The sequence below is a fragment of the Mus pahari genome, chromosome 17 (assembly GCF_900095145.1).
Source record: "Mus pahari chromosome 17, PAHARI_EIJ_v1.1, whole genome shotgun sequence".
NCBI lineage: Eukaryota > Metazoa > Chordata > Mammalia > Rodentia > Muridae > Mus > Mus pahari.
The window spans coordinates 21251355-21272653 of NC_034606.1; the positions used below are offsets into that span (position 1 = coordinate 21251355).

Sequence of the window (21299 nt, forward strand, 5' to 3'; positions counted from 1 at the left end):
TCTTTCTTTCTTTCTTTCTTTCTTTCTTTCTTTCTTTCTTTCTTTCTTTCTTTCTTTCTTCCTTCCTTCCTTCCTTCCTTCCTTCCTCCCTTCCTCCCTCCCTCCCCCCCTCTCTCTTTCTTTTTTCTTTCTCTTCTTTCTTCCTTTCTTTGTCTTAACTTTTGTTTTGTTGAAAAGATCTTTTATAAATTATATTTCCTCATGTTTCTCCCTCTCCCATTCCTCCTGGATCCTCCCCACCTTTCCACCCACCCAACTTTATGTTCTTTTTCTCTTTCTCTCCTTTTACAAAAAGCAGACCAAAAAAAGTCCACTCAAAAAACAACAAAAAGAAACACACACAGATACATACATAAATAACTCCACAAAAACAAAAATCAAAATAATCAAGCAAAAACCAATAAGACAAAAAAATACCCAAAGCAATATGAGGCAAAAAATCCACAAAAATATCAATTTGAAGTCTTTCTTTTCTTTATTATTTTTTTTGTTTTGTTTTGTATTCATCAACCACTCTTGGTCATGGAGCATACCCTGACACTCCATGGGAGAAAACTGAGTTTCCTTTGTCAGCGCGTCTCAATTACAGACAGCTTCTTCATACCGGGCCATTTCAGCTTCGGATCTCCATCTGCCTTGTTTGTGTTTAGACTTTGTGCAATGCTACCATATTCCCTGTGAGTTCATATGAACATTACCACATCATGTCTGGAAGATTCTATTTGCTTGTAGTCATCCATCACCTCTGGCTCTCTCTCTCTCTCTTTTTTTGTTTTTTGTTTTTGTTTTTTGAGACAGGGTTTCTCTGTATAGCCCTGGCTGTCCCGGAACTCACTTTGTAGACCAGGCTGGCCTCGAACTCAGAAATCCGCCTGCTTCTGCCTCCCGAGTGCTGGGATTAAAGGCGTGCACCACCACGCCCCGGCACCTCTGGCTCTTAAAGCCTTAATGTCTTCTCTTTCTTTTGAGACAGGGTCTCACTATGTCATGCTGTCTGGTATGGGACTTGAGATCTAAACCAGGCTGTTCCTGAACCTACACGGATCTGTTTGCTTTTGGCTCCTGAGTCCTGGAATAAAAAGTATATGCTACCATTCTCAGCTCCCTCAAATATTTCAAGTAATTGTGTACAATACAGAATTTTCAAGAGAAAGGGAGCTTTCCCCCGTTAGTTTGTATCTGAGATGAAATACCCAACACTCTAGGGATTTGGTTGTTTCCTATCAATGCTAAGCCACGTTGGCCCTCATGCTCGCCCTGGATGACAATATATGCTTATTTTCCATTCCCCCTCTGTTTCCAGGCAGCCGTTGCACCTGATGTAAGAGGCGGAAAATAAGATGATGGTTTGGCAGTCTAAGATGCGGGACTGGCTGATTCTGGCTTTTTTGGCGGTTGCTTGCTTCTGCACCATCGTCAGGGGACAAGGTAATTGAAAAACCATCTTGCCCTTTGGGTCCTTCTTCCTCACAATCTTTTGTTGGTTCAAGTGTGGGTCCAGGCAGGCAGGAAATTCATCCCTTTTCATTTCTCAACCAAAAGAACATACTGCTCCCAGGGTTGTCACCAGAAACTGGACATAGCCATTCTGTAGTTGATTAGGAGAGGCTGCCGAAAACACTATCAGAGTTTAATCTTTGAGACTCAAATCTGCATGTTCCAGATCAGTTATTTTTGATAAATAGAAATAGCATATACGTATGTGTATCTTATTCCTGTTTTTTTTCTCATTATTTTATTTTAATTTTTAGAGATGTAGTCTCCCTGTGTAGTCCTGGCTGTCCTGGATTTTTCTGTGTAGACCCTGCTGGCCTCAAACATACAGAGACCTGCCTTCCCTGTCTCCCGAGATCTGGGATTAAAGTTGTGTGCTGTCATAACTGTGTATATTTCTATCACTTCAAACTTTGTTCTTAATTATACTGCTTAAAAAAAAAACTGAACACAGTTTTAAATTGTCAAGGGTCTGATAGACATTGCCACCAATATGTGGCTTTATTCTCTCTCTCTCTCTCTCTCTCTCTCTCTCTCTCTCTCTCTCTCTCTCTCTCTTTGGAAAAAGACAAGAGTTTGTGAAATCTTCTCTTTGTGATAGCTAAATCTGTACTGTTTAAAACCCCTTCTTGTAAGTCTGAAGTTAACAAACTACCATCCGCGGGCCAGTTGAATGCTCACTGTCTGGATAAAGTTTTATTACATGCACATTTGCTTACATTTTGTGCATAGCTGTTCTTATGCAACAGTGTCAGAGGATAGTAGTCCTGACAGAGATAGTGGCTCTTCAAAGCCAAACATGTCAACTATCTGGCCTTTTACACAGACTTGCGCTAGCCACGAAGTCAGTGCACATGGTATGTACACCACAATAACTAGACAAACGTGTGATCCTGCAGCCGCTTAACTGATGCAGTGAAATAGCCGTTGTGCATGCACCTGGGGCTGGTGGCCAGATTTTCAACCACTTCATTGAACGCACAGTGGGTGTTTCAGGAGACAGATTCAGATTCTGTTTGTCTTATTTACAATGGCAAAAGAATGTCATTAGAGGCCACTTGTTCCCTCACCTCCATGATGCAGTTTATAGGTCCTTAGGATGGAGCAAGTCACTGAAATGATCAGCGGTTACCACCTTGGTTTTGATTCATTTAGAACCTTCTTTTCTGGAGTGGAGTCACTGGCTATAGACATCTCCTACCTAGTATCTTCAGGATGCACTGACTGAATTTATCTTGTCAAATTCCATTTCAAGTGAAGAGTTATGGGTGACATTTTGTGTGTCTGTGGTTAGAGAAAGGCTTTTCTTTTTTCTTATCAAGAGGCTTACTGGACACTAGGAAGATAAATGTATTAACAGATTATAACATGGATAATCTATCCCACGGGACTGTGGCAGTAAAAGCAAAGGTTGGAAAACAAATTGATATTAGATGGTTGATAATTCTCAAATAACTTTCTTTTGTAGACATAGTAAATTGATAACAACTCTACCTGTTCTTGTGACTCCTAAGAGTTTTAAGCACAGGCATGAGTCAGTCAGGTTGCCAGACTGCTAAAACATCAGACCGTGCATAAACTGGGTGTCAAAAGTCTGCGGTAGAGTTAAAGGGTAGCTGCAAGAACCAGAGGTAGAGGAGAAGGAACTGGTTTACTGATTAAGTGTGGAGGCAGGCAGAAGAGAGGGAGGCTAAGAGGTGGCTCTAAAGCTCCTTGACAGACACCAGACACCTGAGTGGTTGGGACAGTTGGCACTATCCCTTCTGTTGTTCCAGACTCCCTGTGCTTGCATTTGATTAGTGAAGCTAATTAGAAGCCATCTTTCCTTAGCTTCTGTGTCTCAGCTATGAGGTCTGAGTCTGAAAAGGCACTTGTGGAAGAGATTAATAGATGAAAGAAGAATTTTAAGTGGAAGATATTAAGATATTCTTCCTCAGATAATATGTGAGTTTTGAGGGTTTCGGGAGAGAGCCAGGTGGGGCTGGCAGGTGTGCAGTTGATGAAGTTTACAGGAAAAGATGAAGGCAACAGAGTTTGTACTTGAATTGTATTGTACTTTACAATTAGCAGCTAGAGACCTTAGGGCCCTGGAGATATTGTTAGGGAGTGCTAGCCCCATGGAAAAAGCCAGCAGAGTACTCTCGAGCAAGAGTTTAGTAGAATAAAAATGTCGGATTGAAAGTGTCAATGAAGAAGAAAGAAGAAAAAAAAATAGAAGAAAAAGAGGAAGAGGAGAAGAAGAAAAGGAGGGGAAGTAGAAGATAATGAAGAAGATGAAGAGTAGATTACAAAAACTATGAGTCAGGGAACTGCCATCCTTAGAAGTGAAGGATGGAAAGAGATCCAAGATGAAAGATAGTGACTGCATGCTAAGAATTCCAAGTTGGAAAAACTTCAGATGTTACCAGCTCTGGTGTCTGAAAAGACACGTGAGCTCACAGAAAGCCCGTTTTATTTTCACCATGATAATTCAGTTACATGTTTGAGTTTGAGCAAGGAAAAGCATGCAAATTGTTTTACTGTATTGATTTTTGTATTTTTATGAGAAAGATGGTGGTGAGCTCCTATGAGTTGGCCACTTTTTGATATGACCCTGACAAACCGTGTAGCCATTTGTAGAAACTTGCTTTGAACAAATTTGCATATAGGGAAACAACCACTGTGGTTAATTAATGTACCAAAACCATGCTTATTTCCTAATCATGAATGAGCTATATGTAAATGGGAATTAGGACATCTGCTGACCTTACAGTAAAGAGGTTATTCTTGACTGCCTAATAGCCCTATCTAATTTCAAATGGCTTTAACTGTAAAAGAGGGAGGGAGGAGAAGCCTTGGCTACTGCTGGCTTTGAAGATGGAATACACATGACTTCTAGGAAGGGTAAGGACATGGATTCTCTGCAAGAGAGAGTGTGGTCCTTCAAACACTTTGATTTGAGCGCAATACACTCTATTCATACCTGTGAACCCATGTACAATGTAACCAGTGTTTTATTCTATATGCTTCTTTACATGTATTTTATACAGTCCTGAGAATTGAACCTAGGGACTCACATATGCTAGGCAAGCCCTCTGTTGCTGACCTATGTCCCCAGCCCTGATTTTATTATTTTCAGCCATTAAAATGATGAAATATATTGCAGCAGTAATAGGAAACTAACACAGTTGATATTAAAAGAGATACAAGAACTTAATCCTTATCTTTAACTTGCTAATCCACACAAGGTATTTTACCCTTTTGTCACTCCATGTGATATTCCATAAAAATACTTCCCCTTGTAGAGAATGTGAGTCTCCATGAGCTTAGGAAATTTTGTATACTTAGAACTTTCTAGCATATTCTTTATAAGAAAAATTGGTTGATCTGGAATACAGAAAAGGTAATATGTTGGCTACGGTGTGTGTGTGTGTGTGTGTGTGTGTGTGTGTGTGTGTGTGTGTGTGTGTGTGTAATGCATAATGTAATGATAGAAGGGAGGTATCCACATTTTGTCAGAACTTCACAGTAAATCTGCACTGGTTTCTAGCAACGTTTACTTAGAATGATTAAAAGGAAGAGCTGTGAGATAAAGTAAATGCCACTTAAAACTCCAAGGCAAGGCTCGACGAGGTGGTATTGTAATCCCAGCTTGTTATTTTCAGCCACTACGTTATAAAATTTACAACACTACTACAGTTGATTATCAAGAGGGGTATGGGGGAGGGTACAAGGGGACAGGAGCATCAAGAGCTCCTCATCTTCACCTACAGTAAGTTCAAGCCCAGCTTGTGCTGCATAAAACACTACCTCAGAAAGGAAACAAAATCCTTCAGGCACACGTTACTTCCCAGAGACACCCACATTCGCTCCAAGCACAGCATTTTTGTGCTGTGAGTCATCCGACGTATTTGCCTAACTGCTGTGTTTATCATCTTCTAATGGATCATGGCATTATAACATATTGTATTATAAATGAGATAAAAAGAATTACTAAGATGTACTCCCATTAAATGTCCTACAAAATTTACTCCCCCATACATAAAACAACATCAATGGGCAATGCATTTAATAGAAAAAAATACATGACATAAAAAACAACAACAACAACAAAACCTAAATTTTTTTCAGCTATTACAGAAAAAAAACAAAATATATCTCCACTTTTTTTTTTTGTTTTCCCTGAGACAGGGTTTCTCCGTGTAGCCCTGGCTGTCCTGGAACTCACTCTTTAGACAAGGCTGGCCTTGAACTCAGAAATCTGCTTGCCTCTGCCTCCCAAATGCTGGGATTAAAGGCATGCACCACATTTAAAGATTTTTTTAAAAAATTATTATTATAAAAATCATAAGTTAGCACATTGATCTAGCTTCATAAACTATGTTATTGAGGTAGGATCTTGCTACATGACCCAGATTGGCTCAGAACCCATAATTCTCCCACCTTAGCTTCCCAAGAGCTAGAAATGCAGCTGTGTGCCGCCACGCCTACCTCTAAACTATGCTTTAAAGAGAAAACTATTCATTGTGACCTTGACTGCAGCCTCTCTATCAGAAGAGATTTTTGATTGCAAAAATTTTAATTTTTCTTTGGCCAGTTTAAAATGTATTTACTAGCAGATAACATAGTAGCTCATTTAATCAAACTTGAAGTTATGCTCTCAAGCTTGGAAAAGACTGAACTTCTGAAGTCTAGAAAGGCCCCATCTAGGGACCAGCTGCCTTTTCCTATCGCACACACCACTGAGATGAAAACACTTAGGTTCTGTCTTTCCTTTTATCGCTGGAGTCAAGTTTTGGATTTGGGGCGGTGGTGGTGGTGATGGGAAGGGTTGGGGAGTCTGCTTGACCTGGCTTTAGACACCTGTCTACTTCTTCACCAGGGAAGTGTGACTGATGGTGACATCAGCAAGATGTCTGTGGTTGAATTCCTATGGATAAACAGTGTTAGAAGTAATTAACGGAAATATCTCATTTCACAAATCATTCTATAAATCACCTCCTGTCCAAAAAACCAGCAATATTGCAAGTGAGTTGAGAAAGAGGGGAGTGAAAGAGAGCGAGGCAAAAGAGAGAAGAGAGAGTCGGAAGAGAGAGAGGGCGAGATAGAAGTAGAGAGACAGGAGAGAGAGAGAGAGATGAGGGGAGAGGGAAGGGGTCATGGGAGAAGGAAGATGTAAAGCCGCAGAAATTTATCTACTGAATGAGGAGATAGATTATGGAATAATAAAAAATGCCTTTCCTTCCATGGATTCCTAAGGGAAGATTGCCAAATTGTCCCATTAACAAAGCACAGCACAACCCAGCAAGACAAAGGCCCTTGTGCTTTTAGTAAAGAGAAGTAAAGAGAGGATAAAAGTGGACGGTCTTCCTCATTCCCCTCTGGGGTGGAGTTCCTGTACACACAAGTACTTTCTGTCGAGCCTAACTTCATGTCACCACTCAAGGGACTTCCTCCAGTCTCCCCCAGTGTGTGCCCCAAACAAAACTTTACATTTGATTTAGTCGTTTTGAAGAGATTAGTATTTGAACTGACACAGATTAACTTTTTAATCAAGTTCACTCGAGCATTTACTGGAAGTTAAGGACGGCATGTATGAAATAGAAAGCCCCGTCCCTTTTGCTTGCAAAGAGAAAAAAAAAAAAAACCCCACATAGATTCTTGTTCTGTGAGATAAGAGCAATTATTTTTCTATGACTCTTTACAGTATTTCTGTCAATTTTGCTTGCCCTGGCTTTGGCTTGAGTCCCAGTGCCTTCCAAAGGACGAGGGTGGGGGTTTAGAAGGAGCTAACTTTGTTTTTAATTAGCTTTTATTCTTTACAATGTATTCTCCTTCCCTGAAGGCAAAAATGTGTGCTTCATGTATATCTAAAGATTTCTGTTTTAGTGAATATATATATATATATATGTATATATATATATATATGTATATGTATATGTATATGTATATGTATATGTATATGTATATGTATATGTATATGTATATGTATATGTATATGTATATGTATATATATATTTGCTTCTGTTGGTACTCAATGTGACCTGCCTTTTCACTGTGGTAGAGGCATGATACTCATAGGAGCTCTTTATACATCACAAGGAGTTGACCCTTGATTTTGTTTTGTCACTAGCTTCATACGTTGTTTCCTCGAGGAGGCCCTTTCGGGTCAAGTCTTTTTTGGGTTCTAGATAAACATCTGCATTTCATAAAGAGTATTCACAGTCCAAGCTGTTCTCATTGTTTTCTGCTGGCAGCTTAGAAAATTAGCTGTTGACTAAAGAGATGCTGAGGACCAGGAACTCACACAGCATTCAAAGAAAAATAGCCTACGCAGGAAGTCTGCAGATGACCACTGTCTGGTCTAGCTATTCCCAAAGCGGTTAGTTTCTCTGCTTTCCCTGAGATGTCAGCACACCCGGCATGCTAACAGAGTCCACTGAATGGGCTTAGATCAAACTCCCACTTGCCTGTTGTCCCTTTCCACCTCATGGGCCCCAGGTAATTCAATTTCTCACCAATCTGTTCATGTGAAAACTTGTCAGAGATTAATGCAAAACCACTGATTTGAACGAGCTCAGAAATGTCACTTCATATTTTAAATTCATATTTGTCATAGTTCCCACAAAATAGAAGTGCAGTCACACATAGATTTTCCTCCTGAGTTGAAGACAGACAAAAAAAAAAAAAAAAAAAAAAAAAAAAACAAAAAAAACAAAAACAAAACTTGCTATGTTCATTACAATGCTGGGTGCTAAAAAAAAGTTGCTTTTTTTTGGATAAATTTGAGAAAAACATAAACTCTTCCATTTGTTTCAAGTTGAAACTATAAAACTAATGTTTTTGTTATGCTGTAAATAGCCCTCTCTACTTATGCACGATTGAAGACAAGTCTAAGGAGATATCTTTCTTGAGAAATGTCCTTCTGTGCTTACTGATTCCAAATGCCTGCATAATTGTAGAGCAGAGTCTCTGCAGGGGTTTCTATTGATGTGATAAACACCAGTCAAAAGCAACTTGAGGAGTAAAGGGGTCATTTCAACTTAGAACTCTCAGATCCTGGTCCATCTCAGTGAGGGAAGTCAGGGCAGCAACACAAAGACAGGAACCTGGAGGGAGGAACTTAAGCAGAAACCACGGAGGAGTGCTGCTTACTGGCTTGCTCCTCATGGCTTGCTCAGCCTGCTTTCTTTTCTTTCTTTCTTTCTTTCTTTCTTTCTTTCTTTCTTTCTTTCTTTCTTTCTTTCTTTCTTTCTTTCTTTCTTTCTTTCTTTTTTGTTGTTGTTGTTTTTCGAGACAGGGTTTTTCTGTATAGCCCTAGCTGTCCTGGAACTCACTTTGTAGACCAGGCTGGCCTCGAACTCAGAAATCCGCCTGCCTNTAGCCCTAGCTGTCCTGGAACTCACTTTGTAGACCAGGCTGGCCTCGAACTCAGAAATCCGCCTGCCTCTGCCTCCCAAGTGCTGAGATTAAAGTCGTGTGCCACCACGCCCGGCTCAGCCTGCTTTCTTATAGCAGAACTCAGGACCACCAGCCCAAAGATGGCACCACCCACAGTTGGGCTCCCTCATACCAATCACTGACCAAGAAAATGCCTGACATACCTTCATATAGGCCAGTCTTATGGAGGCATTTTTCAATTGAGATTCTCCTCTTCTAAAATGACTCTGGCTTGTTTCAAGTAGTAAATTCTTTGCTTATTTAGCTCATTGCAACTTGCTAATCTGATCTCTCTACAAAGACCTGAACTTGGGCCACCTTCAAAAACAGTGCCATGGATTTCTTGTGGGTCAGAGGCCATCCTCCGATAGTGTGAACTTAAACAAAGTTTTCATGCACTGCTCCTTGGTTCTTTATCCTAAAGTCAGGCTACTGATACATTTTTGTGAGGATTTAAATGAGTTCTTAAACTCCATCAGTAGCTAAAAGGAGAGGAAGGGGAAGAATTTTTTTGTTGTTGTTGGTCACCAATAGTATCGTATCAGTTAGCCTAATGTTATGATCTAGGCTTTGTAGAAAGTGTCAGTTTTTCTGAAAGTGAAGAAACTGGCTTTGGAAGGCTTGCTCATCCAATTCAGGCTTTTCAGCTGATCAGTGACAAAACTGGAAACCAAACCAATGTCCAAGCTTGCATTATCCCTCATGTCTTTTCAGAATGTCTGCTTCCTTCCTCAACACGGGATCACAGAGTAAGAAAAAAAAAAGGCTGAGCACAGAGTGGATAGTGGGTGTGACGTTTCTGCTAGCGAATTCTTTTGTTTAGATATTACAGAGTAAAACTGTTCATGCTAAAGAGCTTCTTTTTGAAACCCTAAAGCATTTACAGAGGGCTCTGAAATGTATTCTGAAGTTTTAATGACTTACATGAAGGTAAAGAGATCTTAGCACTTTTGTGAAATTTCAGAAGATCAAATGCTGTGGCCCGAGTCATGATCATGTGCTAGATACCTGACATAGGTAAATCAGATTTTCCAGAAGAATCCACCAGACTTTAAAAAACACAATCATCTTGCATTTGATCCTGAATTTCCTAATGATCACTATCTCCAATGATTTATTTATTTATTTACTATTTTAAAATTATATATGAGTGTGTGTGTGCTTATGAGTGCGAGTGCCTGTCAAGGTCAAAAGATGCCATCAGATTCCCTGGAGCTGGTGTTACAGGTGGTTTTGGGTCATCTGACACAGGTTCTGAGAACCGAACTTGGGTCACCTTGAAAAACAGTACCTACTCTTAACCACCGAACCATGTGTCCAGTTCCTCTCAAATGTTTTAAGATTAATATTTTATGATTATAACATGCCTGAAGTAGTTTCCTTGAATATTATATCATAAAAAATTTTTTGATTGTCACAGTGGAAAACTTGAGTCATACATGCAATGGTCTCTGCAGAGTAGAGAAGCTGTCATGTTCCAAGTAGGAAAACACACCCTTGACACATAATGACGTCATTCTTTAAGATTGGCTTCAATTTTTTTTTGTTTTGTTTTTTGAGACAGGGTTTCTCTGTATAGCTCTGGCTATCCTGGAACTCACTTTGTAAACTAGGCTGGCCTCGAACTCAGAAATCCGCCTGCCTCTGCCTCCCAAGTGCTGGGATTAAAGGTGTGCGCCACCATGCCCGGCTTGGCTTCAATTTCTAAAGGACATACACTCAATTTTATTTAATTAATTATTGATTTTAATTAAATAATTAACTGTACACCCCTATCGCTGTTCCCCTTCTGGTTCCCCCTCCCACAGATCATCCCCCCCATCCCCCATCCTCTTATCTTCTGAGAGGTTGGGGGCTCTCCGGGTATCCCCCCAGCCTAGCACATTAAGTCTCTGTGAGGCTCAGCACATCCTCTCCAACTGAGGCCAGACAAGGCAGCCCAGTTATGAGATCATATCCATAGACAGGAAATGGATTTAGGGACAGCCCCTGTTCCAGTTGTCCAAGACCCACAAGAAGACCAAGCTACACATCCGCTACATATGTGCAGGAGGTCTAGGTCCAGCTAATGTATACTCTTTGGTTGGTGGTTCAGTCTCTGAGAGCCCCCAAGGGTCCAGGTTAGTTGGCTCTGTTGGTCTTCCTGTGGAGTTCCTATTTGCTTCAGGGACTTCAGTCCTTCCTCCAACTCTTCTAAAAAAAGGTCCCCAAGCTCCATCCAATGTTTGGCTGTAGGTGTCTGCATCTGTCTGAGTCAGCTTCGGGGTGGAGCCTTTCAGAGGACAACATGCTCCTGTCTGTAAGGTTAACAGAGTATCATTAATAGTGTCAGGGATTGGTGCTTGCCCATGGGATGGGTCTCTAGTTAAGCCAGTTATTGCTTGGCCATTTCCATAGTCTCTGTTCTATTCCCCACCCTTGCATTTATTGTAGACAGGATAAATTTGGGATCATACGTTTTGTGGATGGGTTGGTGTCCCTAACGTTCCACTGGGGGCCCTGCCTGGCTATAGGAGATGGCCTCTTTAGGTTCCATATCCCCACTGTTATGAGTCTTAGCTAAGGTCACCCTCCTTGATTCTTGGGAGTCTCCTCTATCCCAGGTCTCTGGCATGTCCTTGAGATAATCCCATCCCCTATCCCCACCAGTAGCAGAGTTGTGTTCATTGTCATGGTTATTTGGCCATCTCTCCTGTCTCTCCCACACCTGATCCTGAATCCCTTCCATTTCCCCTCCGCATCTCTTCTCCCACCCAGTTTCCTAGCTCCATCTGCCTCCTATGACTATTTCATTCCCCCTCCTAAGTGAGAATCTAGCATCCTCACTTGTTCCTTCCTTTTTCTTAGCTTCTTTGGGTCTGCGGAGTGTAGCATGGGTAGTAGATAATCAATTTTATCCCTATGTCTTAGGTCAGTGCTGTTTGACAAAGGGGTATCCCGTGAGAGAGAAGCATAAGCTTTCACATCTGTCTGATTCTGCTCACCGACTGACTCATTATTAGGGCTGTCGAAAGAACATCTTTGGAGACTGAGTGTATTTTGGCTATGCTACATTGACTCTGTAATTTAAATTTGAATATTTTCATGTGTAAGCCATATTTGTTTTTCCTTTTCAGTGGCTCCACCCACAAGGTTAAGATATAATGTGATTTCCCACGACAGTATACAGATTTCATGGAAAGCACCAAGAGGGAAATTTGGGGGCTACAAACTGCTCGTGGCTCCAGCTTCAGGTAAAGAAAGTTCCTTATATTTTCTTATGAACATTTTATGCATGGATGGTTAAAAATATGTAGTGCTGAATGTTGCACAGTGAAAGACTTGTTTTAATTTTTAAACTTGACAAATTTTCTTCTTGTTAAGAAACTAATGACCCCCAAAGTGTAAGGTCTGGCTCTTGGACTTAACTGTGATGAATTCAGCTAAATTTTCCTGAAATTTTAAAACCATTAAAAATAAAAAATACCACTGATGTTTTAATATAGAATAAATACTTTTGATCTATGACACACTATGGTAGTTTGAATATGCTTAGCCCAGGGAGTGGCACTATTTGGAGGTGTGTCAGTATTTGTGGGTGTGGGCTTTAAGATCTTCATCCTAACTGCCTGGAGGACAATCTTCTCCTAGTGGCCTTTAAATGAAGATGTAGATTTCTCAGTTCCTCCTGCACCTTGCCTGCCTGGATGCCACCATGCTCCCACCTTAATAATAATGGACTGAACCTCTGAACCTATAAGCCAGCCCCAATTAGGGACTGTTACCATGGGAACGCTCTTCACAATGTTTCTTGGAGCTCCTCCTCACACACAAGCACATAATAACTCCTTAATTACATCATGACCTCAGTGAATCAGTTACTTTTCTTGCTGCCATGATAGAGTGCCCAGCATAAGGAATCCAAGGGAGAAGAAGTTTATTTTGGCTTCTGGTTTCAGAGGTTGAGTCCGTGGTTGCTTTGTCTGTCTGTCACAGCAGTAGGCATGTGTGACAGCGGACAATTGTCTGGTTCACAGCTGACCTGGGAGCAGGCATGGAGAAAAGGGGATACTGCCACTTAGCAGCTCTCTTTCTTTTACCTTTGATTGTGACCGCTCATGGGATGCTACTGTTGCCCATGTTTAAAGCTTCTTTTCTTACTTAGTTAATTGTCTACAGATCATCAGCACAGATGTATACAGAGATGCCCCTCACCTACCTCTTTTGGGATCTGGTCATCTTGACAATGAAGATTAGTCATGATATACCCCTATAATACATGTTTTTTTAATATAATTATAATGGGTTATGAAGAAGGGCATATAAAGTTGGACTTCTTTCTGTTGAGGACCATTTCTCAACTGATTTCATGTTCTTAAATGTGAAATTATTTGATTTCAAAATCTCAGAAAAATATAGGTAGATAAAACAAACACCTAGCTTCTTGTTTGGTATACTAATTTTAAATATTATGGGCTCATTCTGTTACTACCCTACAGAATTGGGGAATTCTCTGTGTCAGGTCTTGAGAATATTTTCTTAGTCAATAAGTACTTTAATTTCTACACATTAATTGCTAATTATACTAAATTGTTAAGCATCCGAAACACACATCACTGAGGGATAACACAGGTCTTAGAACTGACTCAAGTGCTTTGTGATCCAAACCTCAATGTAACTGCCCCATTCCCTCTGAAACAGTGCACTCAAACACTAGAAGCCTAACTTGTTTAAATAACTCCAGTGGCAATTGAGTGAAATGATTTCTTAATGAATAATTATGTTACCTACTGTTCTTATTATGGTGGCCAAAGCTGATTAGTCAATTGAGACTCACTAGAATCTACTTGGTTTAATACAGCAAATAAAAGAGATTAATAAATGCATTTTACTGCAAAATGTTTATGGACATTTTAGCTCTGTGAGTCACGGTCCAAGTCCTTTTTATGTAAGTCTTTCCCAAAGAATGTTCCATGGTGTTTTGCAGGGTGCTCATAGCAGTTACACAACAAAATGAGTTAATAGTCAAATAAATTTGGGAAATGCTAGCTTAGGCAGAGCTTAAAGCATTCATTTTTTATCATAGGAATCTTAAAGTATTTAGCAAAATAGTACATCTGTCTTCTAAAAAGAGACTGTAATAATCAGGGTTTTCTAAAAATCTTTTTTAGAAAACTTTTTGAGACTTAACTTTTACTTTTGAAATATATATGTGTGTGCTTGAATGGATGTCTGTACACCACCTGAATATAGTGCCCAGGTATTCCAGAAGAGGGCATTGGATTCCCCTGGACTGGACTGTAACTGGAGTTACAGCTAAGTGTTAGCCATTGTGTGGGTGCTGGGAATTGGACTCTGTCTTCTGGAAAGGCAGCCAGTGCTTCCAACCACTGAGCCATCTCTCCAGCCCCAACTCATGAGTTCTTAATGATAGGAGTTTGTGAAACCCAATTTCACATCTTGAACAATAAGGGCAATGGATTTGGTAAGAGAAACTCAGTTTCCTCCTTTAGTAGTAGGCAGTGTGGATAAACAGCAGACAATATTTCAGGTTAGATTATTTTTATTGGGATGTAATTAAAATTTACTATAACATACTACATTTGATTAATTTATACCTCTCTGAGGGCTGTTAGAGGGACAGACATGTTGAATCAGTTTCCATCTTTTTTTTTTTTTTTTTTTAGATTGTTCATCACTGCCATAAATGACAGAAAATTATAGAAAATCCAAAGATGCTTTGGAGGTTTGCATAAATAGTCAGTATTAAACCCCAAAGCATTTTCAAGAAAGCCTTAGATGTCAGTCTAATTTGATGGGAATTTTGCAATTTTATTTATTGAGTCAAACTGACTTTTAAGTAGGCAGGCAGTGAGCACTCCCTTCAGCATCCTGAGGCAGCGGTGGCCAGATGTAAGATGATTAGGTTGTCGATAGTTCAAGGGTGCTTCTGCTTACATTAGGGAGCAGAGGACATCGTGGTTAATAGTATTCAGCCAGCTCATGTGCCCCGCTGCAGGTTCAAGAGGCAGTCTCTTCTTAGAAGACCGAACCTGATATCCTTGAGAATCTGTTTTCTTATCTTATACTGTGATTTCTCTTAGATCATCAATGCGATAGAGTGCTGTCATGCAAGTCTTTTGTGACTAAAGCAGACAGAATACGCTGAACATGACAAAGAAAGTTACATTACACATGTATTAGTACGTGTCATTCAAATGTTGTTACCATCTGATATATATATATATATATATCAAAGTGTGCTGTGCATGGTACATATTTATAACCAAAATTAAAAAAAATTAATGCCTGCCTTTTTACAGTCTTGATTGTGGTTAATAAAAGTTCTCAGTGAATACAGTTACTTCCAGCTTAGTATGGATTATCGTTCTGTTTTATTACAGGGGGAAAGACGAACCAGATGAATCTTCAGAACACTGCAACAAAAGCAATTATTCAAGGCCTTCTGCCAGAACAGAACTACACAGTTCAACTCATTGCCTACTATAAAGACAAGGAAAGCAAGCCAGCTCAAGGCCAGTTCAGAAGTACGTACTGACAATCTTTAAGTACCACCCAGGGCTCTGTGCTTAAAATAGTAGATGTAAGAGGGGGGTTTGAGATCGAATCTTTTTGACTTTTAAATAAAGAGTCTATATATCCGAAGGTACAGATGACATGTTTGAGATTCCCCCATCATTCAGAAGCTATTAAAAGGTTGTTAGGTTTTAGTCTAAGTCAGTCCCGCCTCTCCTCGTGTTTTTACTCCAGTCTTCTGCCTCTTAAGTTGCTACAGTCATACTGAAAATGACGTCTCTTAAGGACTACTAGGAACAGGAAATGAGCGGAGGAGCCTTAGTCTGATTCACTTGAGTTAAAGCTTTGCGATTGCTAATTTCAAATGCTGCAACGGAGTAGCAGCAGAAACCCCCAGGCCCTGGAAAGTTGCCCAGTGGCTGTTAAAACCCACTGGTTCGCACCCGCTTTTCTCTTGTGGGCAGTCGCTGGGTCCACCAGTCTTTCTGTAGACAAACTGTAAGCATTCATTTAGCTGTTACCAATGTGGGTGAGGTAGGGGTTTTTGCGCTATTCAGGCAGAAATGAGGTTTTTTTGAAGGGCCTTCTTTCCTCTTCTGTATTTGTCTGATAGTCCGGGTCCCTATACGCTAGAGCTCAATCAAGCTTGGTTTCCCTTCCTTGAAAACTCTCACGGTCACATGCTAGAAAACGGTGGTCATAAGAAGGACTTGTGAGACGTGGATTCTTTTTGAACACACGCTTTTGATACATAAACAGTCTTTTTTTCCCCCTTTTCAGATGTTAAGAGCAGAGAGCCGCCCTGGTGCTCATGAAAGTACTGCTGTGAGGCCGCTTTGCTGTGGTGTCCTGGTTCTCACTTCTACTCTTGTCCTGTTTCTCACACTCCTGGCCTCTCCTCCGTTTCCCCCTTCTTCCCCCCTCTCCTTCTTCTTCTTTTGAGGCAGGGTCTTGCTTTGTAGTTCAGGCTAGCCTAGAACCCACCAGGTTGCCCAGGCTGTCCTGGAACTTGTGAGTCTCCAGCTCTTTTGTCCCCAATCCTGCGCATCACCACACTTGGCACGACAATTTGGTTCTAACTGATTTTCTTCCTACATGAAGGTAGCAACGTTTGTTATAATTTCTGTGTGGACTTGTGGCCCGACTTCCAAAGGGACTTATTTTTTTTCAAATTCACGTCTAAGCTGGTAATGTGGTCTGTTTTGGACCACTTCCAAGCTGTCAACTTTTCTCTTCAGAAGTTTGTTCCCCAGGCCTCTGGTGCTTGACTCAGCCTGCCTATCTTAACAGTGACACATAAGTGCTCCCCTTCCGGGAACAGATCTGCAGAACCCCACATCTGAAACCACTCGCCTCATGCCCCTAGCACTTCTTAACCCATATTTTCCTAATACTAAACTGATAGATGCATTTTATTTTAGAAAATGTAAGTGACCTGGGTCACAGTCCATGTGTGGGTGGGGTGAAAGATGTAGATTTGGAAATAATCCACAAAAGATGAGATTTTAAGTGGTTGGATGATAAAATTATAGCCAGAGTGTTTAGAGATGCTGGGCAACTTTAGTATAAAGTCATGTTTCAGGAATGGAAGGAGGAAAAGAATCCAAAGATGAGAACATAAAAGATAGGGTAGTGGAATAGGAAAAAGAATATGATTGTATCTTTGCAAAAACCGAGAACAAAGTTTTTTTTTTTTTTTTTTTTGAGAACAAAGATTTTTAAAGAGGCAGGATGCTGATTAAGAAATCAAAGAAAGGGGTCTAAAGATGGATACAAAATTAGATTATTGAATCCAGTAAGGTTAAAGTATCTTATAATTTTAGTTATTACTTCTAGCCCAGAATTAAATCTCCTGGAATCAGAAAGACGAGAAGGGTTTTAAAGACAGGGTTTCTTTAACTGAGGTGATAACCCTTGAGTAGACGACAAGTCTTGGACGCTTTCAGCAAAGGCACCAAGGCCAGTGGGAAGGACGAGGAGTGGTGCTACACAGACAGGGTGGTTAGGACCATCTCCTGGAGAGGATGGCAAGGATGCAGGAGAGACCCTCATCTCCCCCGTGCAGCCGACCTACCATCAGAGCTGCTTACTTCTTCCAAGTACATGAAATAATTAAGTGAAATACCTTGCCCTTGGCCTTTTTTTTTTCTTGCATGTTCACAGCACATTTTATATGTATAGACATACAATGTGACATTTGATGAAGGCCTTGAAATCTTTGGACCACTTTAGAAGCTAAGCAATGGTAGGCAGTTGTGTCAGGAGTTGTGGAGTGTCAGGCATCCAGTACGGCAGAACACTAAGCTAACGATTCAGGTGGATATGAGCATACCAAAGGAGTAGGGGAAATTGGTAGCCTCTGAATAGTGCCTTTCTGAAGTGACAAACACTACCATCTAAGTATCAAGACTACTTTTTTTTTTTTTGGCATTTTTCTTAGTAAAGATTAATTATATGCAATGGGTTTAATTATGGCCTTTTCATATATGTACATCATATATGCATATGATCATATTCATCCTCTTTCAGTGTCCCACTTCATTCCCACTGATTCCCCTCCTCACCCCTGCTAGACCCCTTCCACTATGATGTCTTCTGCTTTTCTTCTTTGTTTGATAACCCAATGGGTTTCCTCAGGGTTGCTTACAGGACCGTGGGTGAGAGGTTATTAATAGGACCATGGGCATCTTAACAGCTATTTACACCCATGAAGAAAATGGTAGAGAAACATTTTTAAAAAGAAGCTTGAGAGGAAAAATGATGTGGTTCTCTCCCTTCTCCTGAAAACAGAAGTTACAAACAAGAATGTCCACAGTTATTATCTTTCTAGGATGGGAACTAAAGTCATACGCTGAGCCCAGAGACATGAGGCTAAGGCCAACCAGTGCTTACTGATTTTATAACCTATGGTTTAGCATCTTGGCTTTTCATTCTTTTGTGTATGTAGATGGGACAGTCATGTCAGTTTAATAGCTGTTTTGAAGTGTTAAATTGATTTGATGCCTTTGTCCACAGTGCACACTTGACCTAAGCCTTAAGAAGTAATTTTCATATCTTAGGACAAGGTTGAAGAAAATATCCAATCCAACTCATAGAGAGGAGTTTATACCATGGTACTAATATCTGTCATTACTTCTTGGTTTCGCAGGGATTTTAGTTAAACACAGTGAATATACGCATTTGTATATATTTAAAACATTAATACCACATATTCCTTTCTTTCCTTTTCTTCTAGTTAAAGATTTAGAGAAAAGAAAGGATCCAACGAAGCCCAAAGTCAAGGTTGTGGACAAAGGAAACGGAAGTAAACCAACATCACCAGAAGGTCAGACACATACGTGCTTACCTCACTTTGGGTGTGGCTGGCTGAACGGCAGACAAGATATGTGTATAGTCTGGCTCATCAGCAGAGATGTACAATCTGTTATGAAAATGGCCTTTGTCTCTTTTCTTCCCACCTTCCCAGTGACTGTCAGCATTTGGAGGGTGGGGGAACCTTCCCTTCACTCTCTACAACCAACCAAGCAAACCCACGAAGCCTGTCCGGTCGTAGTCCTTGCTGTATCTTTTGCTTCTTCACTTTAGGGCCTCTCCTTGTGGACACCTCCCCCAGGCAGGAGTCCATGGTAATCGGTCTATTCCACTCTGTTCTCCACCGTGTTATGTATTTTTTAAAAACTATCCAAGTGCTGCCCTTGCTGGACCCCATATTTTGATGTATAGCATTAATATTTTGTATTTTCCACAAGGTTGTCTTCTCTAATCCATGACTTACTTAAGTTAAGTTATTAATTTTAAACATGTGGCGATCTTAAACATATTCATTTGCTATTAGTGACTGACTTTATTGCACTGTCTTCAGGGAACATGGTATGCAGGGATATTTTTAATAGTTTGTTGAGATATTTTATTACTTAAATATGGCCATTCACTCCACATGTCCTTGAGAAAAATGTGTTTTAATTTTCCCTACTAATGTTGGTCCACTTCTATTTGAAACTGGCAATTTTTCAATACTCATAATGCTGGTGACATATACAACGAGAGTTATAATTTCTAGGGAAAAATTACTTTTGTTATTTATAATGATCCATTTTATAATTAGTTGTTCAGTATTTATCTCAAAGCCTAGGTGTCTAAAATAAATGCAGTTATATCCTCTTCATTGGGTATACACAAAACCACGCCTTCTTGCTTTTTAAACTGTCATTGTGTTTGTGTCCCCAGGTTTATAGAGAGCAGTCTTATGGTGAAGACTGCGTGGTTTTTAAATATTCTATCTCACAATTGCTGTATTGATTTATAACTGTGCTCACTTATGTTTGCTGTAATTACTGATAATTTTGGATTAATCCCTCATTTCTTTGCTGTGGATTACATCTCACTTTTCGTATTTTCCCTCCTCTATTTATAGTCTCTGTTCTCTTTATATCTGCCTTACCCTTCTCCTGGCCTGGAAGGTGTTCCTTCTTTTGTGTTTCTTTGATATGATTGTATTGAGATTTAGCATGTGTCTTAACAAAGACTACAGCAATAATAGCTTTAGCATGTCTCAGCAGTCCTTACAATGCTGTCAGGGTATCGCACCATTTTCTGTCTACCAAGTGTTGTCTCCTGCTCTGTTTGTGTTACCTCTTGCATTTCATCTCATGTCAATTTCACACAGCCTGTATAAGCCTGCTGTTTTAATGTCTATAACTTCCAGGTGAGACATACAACCCTTAGTAGCCTAAATTCTTGTATCTACATGTGCAACCATAGAAATCATCCTAGAATCGCTCATCTGTTCATGTTGCAAAATAGGCAAAGTAGCCACATAGTCTGTTAACTAACATTTGATATTTTATTTTAGTGTGTGGTATAGAAATGAAGGTTCAAAAAAAATCTGAGAACCAGGCCTGATTTCACAGGTTTGTAATTCTGGATAATTTGGAAGCTGAGGCAGGAGGATTGCAAACTCAAGACTTGCCTGGTCCTCAGCACGAGTAGAAGTCAAGCCAGGGGAACTTGGTGAGACACTGTCTCCAAGTAAAGAACACCGACACAAAGCAGGGACGGGATGTAGCTCAGTGGCGGAGGGATGCGTAGGATGAGGCTAAGCTTGGGTTAACCCTCTTCTCCATTCACTGTGCTCTGTCACTCATTTTTAATATAGTCAGGTTAACTCAAGTCTGCAGACTACTGATGTGCTTCCAAAAGTCAAAAGTTTAAGTAAAGGGCAATAAAAGAGAATCCACCCTTCCAGCTCTACTCATCCTAAGAACCAGACTTTCTTTTCTTTTATCTTCCTTGGGGGTGGAGTGGGAGGGGCAGTGCTGGGAAGTGAGCCCACACAGGACCTAGAGCCTGCCTGGCATAGGTTTCACGAGTAACGCTCTCGACACCCAATCCATCAGGCACTTTAATGTGGTATTCTTTTTTAAAGTTCTCAGTTAATATTTGGATTAACATTCTTTGCCTGTTTATGCTTAGAGAATATTTGAATATTTGAGATAAAAATCTATGGATTCATGTGGCTTCAGAATGTATTAGTGCTAGCTCTGTATTACTTTCTCTATTCTTTGCCTTAATACATGTGAGTTTTGGAAGCACAATATAGGCCAGCTTTAGGGCAGGAGGAGAAACATGAGCAGAAGCCACTAACCAGTTACTCAAAGTCCCTCCCAAGACTTAGCATAAGCCCCTTCCAGGATGAGGTAGGCCCATGAATCACATCAAACTCTGCTGTTCTTGGCTTTCTCTACAGTTTGTTATCTTCTGGTATGGGTATCTATACTGCAAATAGCTCAGAGACAATTAGTCATATTTCATGTATTTCAGAATTTTAGCTGAAAGGCAGGGAGCTAGAATGTCTATCTGAATTTCTGTGC

At 40.3% G+C, this 21299-nt stretch overlaps 1 protein-coding gene across 4 annotated transcripts in view; it reads left to right on the forward strand.

Annotated features, from left to right (window-relative positions):
* Col14a1 (collagen type XIV alpha 1 chain) overlaps window positions 1-21299 on the forward strand; it is a 215110-nt gene that overhangs the window by 21867 nt on the left and 171944 nt on the right. For 3 of the 4 annotated variants that reach the window (XM_029548078.1, XM_021216500.2, XM_029548080.1), the window contains exons 2-5: window positions 1304-1428; window positions 12030-12146; window positions 15297-15440; window positions 18665-18754. In XM_029548078.1, coding sequence (XP_029403938.1) covers window positions 1341-1428; window positions 12030-12146; window positions 15297-15440; window positions 18665-18754 — 439 coding nt within the window. In that variant the 5' untranslated portion in view covers window positions 1304-1340. The remainder of the gene's footprint in view (window positions 1-1303; window positions 1429-12029; window positions 12147-15296; window positions 15441-18664; window positions 18755-21299) is intronic. The other variant, XM_029548079.1, reaches the window with a different exon arrangement.